Source organism: Muntiacus reevesi, chromosome 17 (genome assembly GCF_963930625.1).
Source record: "Muntiacus reevesi chromosome 17, mMunRee1.1, whole genome shotgun sequence".
Lineage (NCBI taxonomy): Eukaryota > Metazoa > Chordata > Mammalia > Artiodactyla > Cervidae > Muntiacus > Muntiacus reevesi.
The window spans coordinates 21299838-21303236 of record NC_089265.1 but is presented as its reverse complement, the minus strand read 5'-3'; the positions used below and the strand labels follow the sequence as shown (position 1 = coordinate 21303236).

Below are 3399 nucleotides of genomic sequence, written 5' to 3'. Positions count from 1 at the left end.
TTCAAGGTAGGAGACACTAGTAGTTTTAGCAACAAACTCGGCATGACTGGCACCACCAGTAATAGAGTGGAAATGCCAGCCATTGTCTATTATAATTCCGGGAAATAGGGCCCAGATGAAGCAAAATAGCTTGGTCATTTGTAAATGCCTTCCAGTAGTAGGAGGAAATCTGAGAAACTGCTTTGGCTAAAATGACTTTTTGAGGACTTCTCTGGTGGTGCAGTGAATAAGAATCATTCCTCAGGAGAGACAGGTTCGACCCCTGGTCCAGGAAGTGTCCAGCTGCCACAGAACAACAAAGACAGTGCTCCACTGATCCTGAGACCCTGCTCTAGAGCCCACGTGCTGCAGCTGCTGAAGCCTGCATGCTGAAGCCCGGAGAAGACTCACAGGAAGGAAACCAGGAGCTGCGAGGAAGAGTGAGCTCCACTGGCCACAACTAGAGAAAGCCCCGGCAAGCAGTGAAGACCCAGGGTAGCCAAAAGTGGATAAATAAATAAATAACAAAAAAACAACTTGCTGAGCAATTACACTGGGCCTGGTACAGAGGATACCACAGAGAAGAAATCAGGGTTCAGTTACTACAGAGCTGATTTGCCAAAGATAATCACATCATTATCTGAAGTTTAGAATATAGGGGGCTTTGACAGCATAAAATTCAATGTAAAATCAAAAGAATTCAGGAGCAGAGCCAAAAGTTAAATCTTCCCATGAAATAAACAATATTTATCCCATTCTGAATTCATTACAAAGATGGCTTCCTTTATTTGAAAATAATAGGCTCGTATTGGAACTTGAAAGTCATTTGGGAAATCTGAAATTTAATGCAAAGAAACAGAGAGAAAGATCCAAATAGATGGTGATTCCTAAATCGTGCTTTCTCACTGGGGATAATGCTTCTTCCACGCATGCAGACATTAGTTCTCTGGAATTGAACAAATATTGTCATTACAATGAGTAGTTATTACACATCAAAGCTCAACCTGATACAACAAAATCTAACCCCTTAGTATTTATTTCTCTCTTTGGCCTTTCTTGTGTATCATACATAAGAGAAGCATTGAGATTGAGTTTATGGAATATAAACAAATTGTATACAGGATCAGTGGTACAACCTAAGGTGACTAGATGGTTCACTGGAGGACTTTCCACCATTTGCTTGATCTGAAAGTCATATTTGAGAGGTGGCCTTTCTGTACTTCTGAGAAACCACTGTCTGTCTCGTGCATGTTGCTTATGTTTGAACCTCGGTGTGATTTGGGCTCCAGATTAAATAAAAATGGAAAACTGTATTTGCAAATAAAATACAAAAAATATTATATTTTCTTACATAATTCTACAAAGGTGGTTCAACATGTCAAAGTATTAAAGAGAAAAAATGTTGATAATATCCAGATGACTATCTAGTAGGCAGTAAAACTAAAAATTATTTTCTGACATGAAGAAAAATCAATGATAAATTCTGAAAATAAATATTAAAAAACTATTTTCAAGTTATTCAATGATTTGAGCAGCTTTGAATGAGTTTTAAGTATGTCTATACCTTGGTATAATTATCAAGTATTTATGTAAATTTTATTTCAACAGGTAATTGGATACATATCTACTTATATAAGTAAACATATGACATTAAGTCACTCTGAAAAATTAATTTATAAAGAAACTATAAAATTCAGAAGCTTTTATTTTTAAATTCTGGCTTAAAACTTTCTGTCATTCTTTGTTTTTTTTCATTTATTTTTATTCGTTGGAGGCTAATTACTTCACAACATTGCAGTGGGTTTTGTCGTATATTGATATGAATCAGCCATGGACTTTCGGTCATTCTTAACTACACTGAATACAAAGAGTAAGATTTACACTTCCTTTTTCTATGTACAGAGAAAAGATATTCATAGAGTACATAAATACATACACAGTATATCTATGTTATCAAAATTTCACTGTGCAGGGCAATTAACAAAAAATATCTAAAAAGGCTCTGTGGGCAGAAGAAAGAAGGGCAACATGAAAAAAAAAAGATTGAGAACTGCTGCCCTACACACTGGAGAGTGCAAATTGAGAGCTTGTTTGGAGGTTCTAGCAGGGGAGCGCAGCTACTCGTATACCCTTGACCGAAGACCGGTCCTCCTCTATCGGGGATGGTCGTCCTCTTCGACAGAGCGCGCAGCCTCGGGAGGGACGCACATGGAGCGGTGAGGGAGGAAGGGGACACCCGCCTAGCCAGTCAGATCAGCCGAATCAACCCTGGCGATCAATGGGGTGACAGATGTCGCAACCAGATCGCCCTCACATCCGAGAGTGCAAATTGAAAAGCAAAAACAAAAGTAGAAAGCAAGAGGGAACTCTCAGAAAATGGAAACCACGGGCTCCTATTTAAGACACAGGCCTGAAGGAAGGTCTTCAGGGAACCTAGAGAGCAGGCTCACAGAGTCACCCACCTCCCAGGCCAGCAGCATCCGCAAGGTCCCCGATGGCCCCAGCCTGGTCCTCACTCCTGGCCCTGCTGCTGCTCAGCTGCAACGCCATCTGCTCTCTGGGCTGCCACCTGCCTCACACCCACAGCCTGGCCAACAAGAGGGTCCTGACGCTCCTGCGACAACTGAGGAGGGTCTCCCCTTCCTCCTGCCTGCAGGACAGGAATGACTTCGCCTTCCCCCAGGAGGCGCTGGGTGGCAGCCAGCTGCAGAGGGCTCAAGCCATCTCTGTGCTCCACGAGGTGACCCAGCACACCTTCCAGCTCTTCAGCACTCAGGGCTCGGCCGCTGCGTGGGACCAGAGCCTCCTGGACAAGCTCCGCACTGCACTGGACCAGCAGCTCACTGACCTGCAAGCCTGTCTGAGGCAGGAGCAGGGGCTGCAAGGGGCTCCCCTGCTCAAGGGGGACTCCAGCCTGGCTCTGAGGAAATACTTCCACAGAGTCACTCTCTATCTGCAAGAGAAGGGACACAGCCCTTGTGCCTGGGAGGTTGTCAGAGCAGAAGTCATGAGAGCCTTCTCTTCCTCAACAAACTTGCAGGACAGATTCCGGAGGAAGGACTGACACACACCTGGTTCAACACGGAAATGATCCTCACAGACCAACAAGACCACATGCCTCCTGAGGGCCATGTGGAGGACTCTCATTTCTGCTGTCATTGAGCCCTGAAATGAATCAGGTTGTCAAATGTTTTCTGGAATATTAAGCAACATCATGTTCTACTCTATAGACACTGGTTCCTCACAGATGCCAAAGCTGATCTATCTATGTATTTAACTACCTGGACATTTATTTATCTATTTTAATATTTATTTAACTATTTATAAATATTTACATTATTTGTTGATGAAATATTATGTATGTACACTTATGGGAAATTGGTTATTTTGTATTTAGTCCGTTTATGATTTTTCTTCCTT

The 3399-nt window shown here is 42.6% G+C and overlaps 1 protein-coding gene across 1 annotated transcript; it reads left to right on the top strand.

Moving 5' to 3' along the window:
* The first annotated feature begins 2473 nt into the window (after positions 1-2473).
* LOC136148487 (interferon alpha-1) lies at positions 2474-3043 on the top strand. Its single transcript, XM_065908061.1, has one exon. The coding sequence runs from the start codon at positions 2474-2476 to the stop codon at positions 3041-3043; it is 570 nt and encodes a 189-aa protein (XP_065764133.1).
* Positions 3044-3399: the final 356 nt, after the last annotated feature.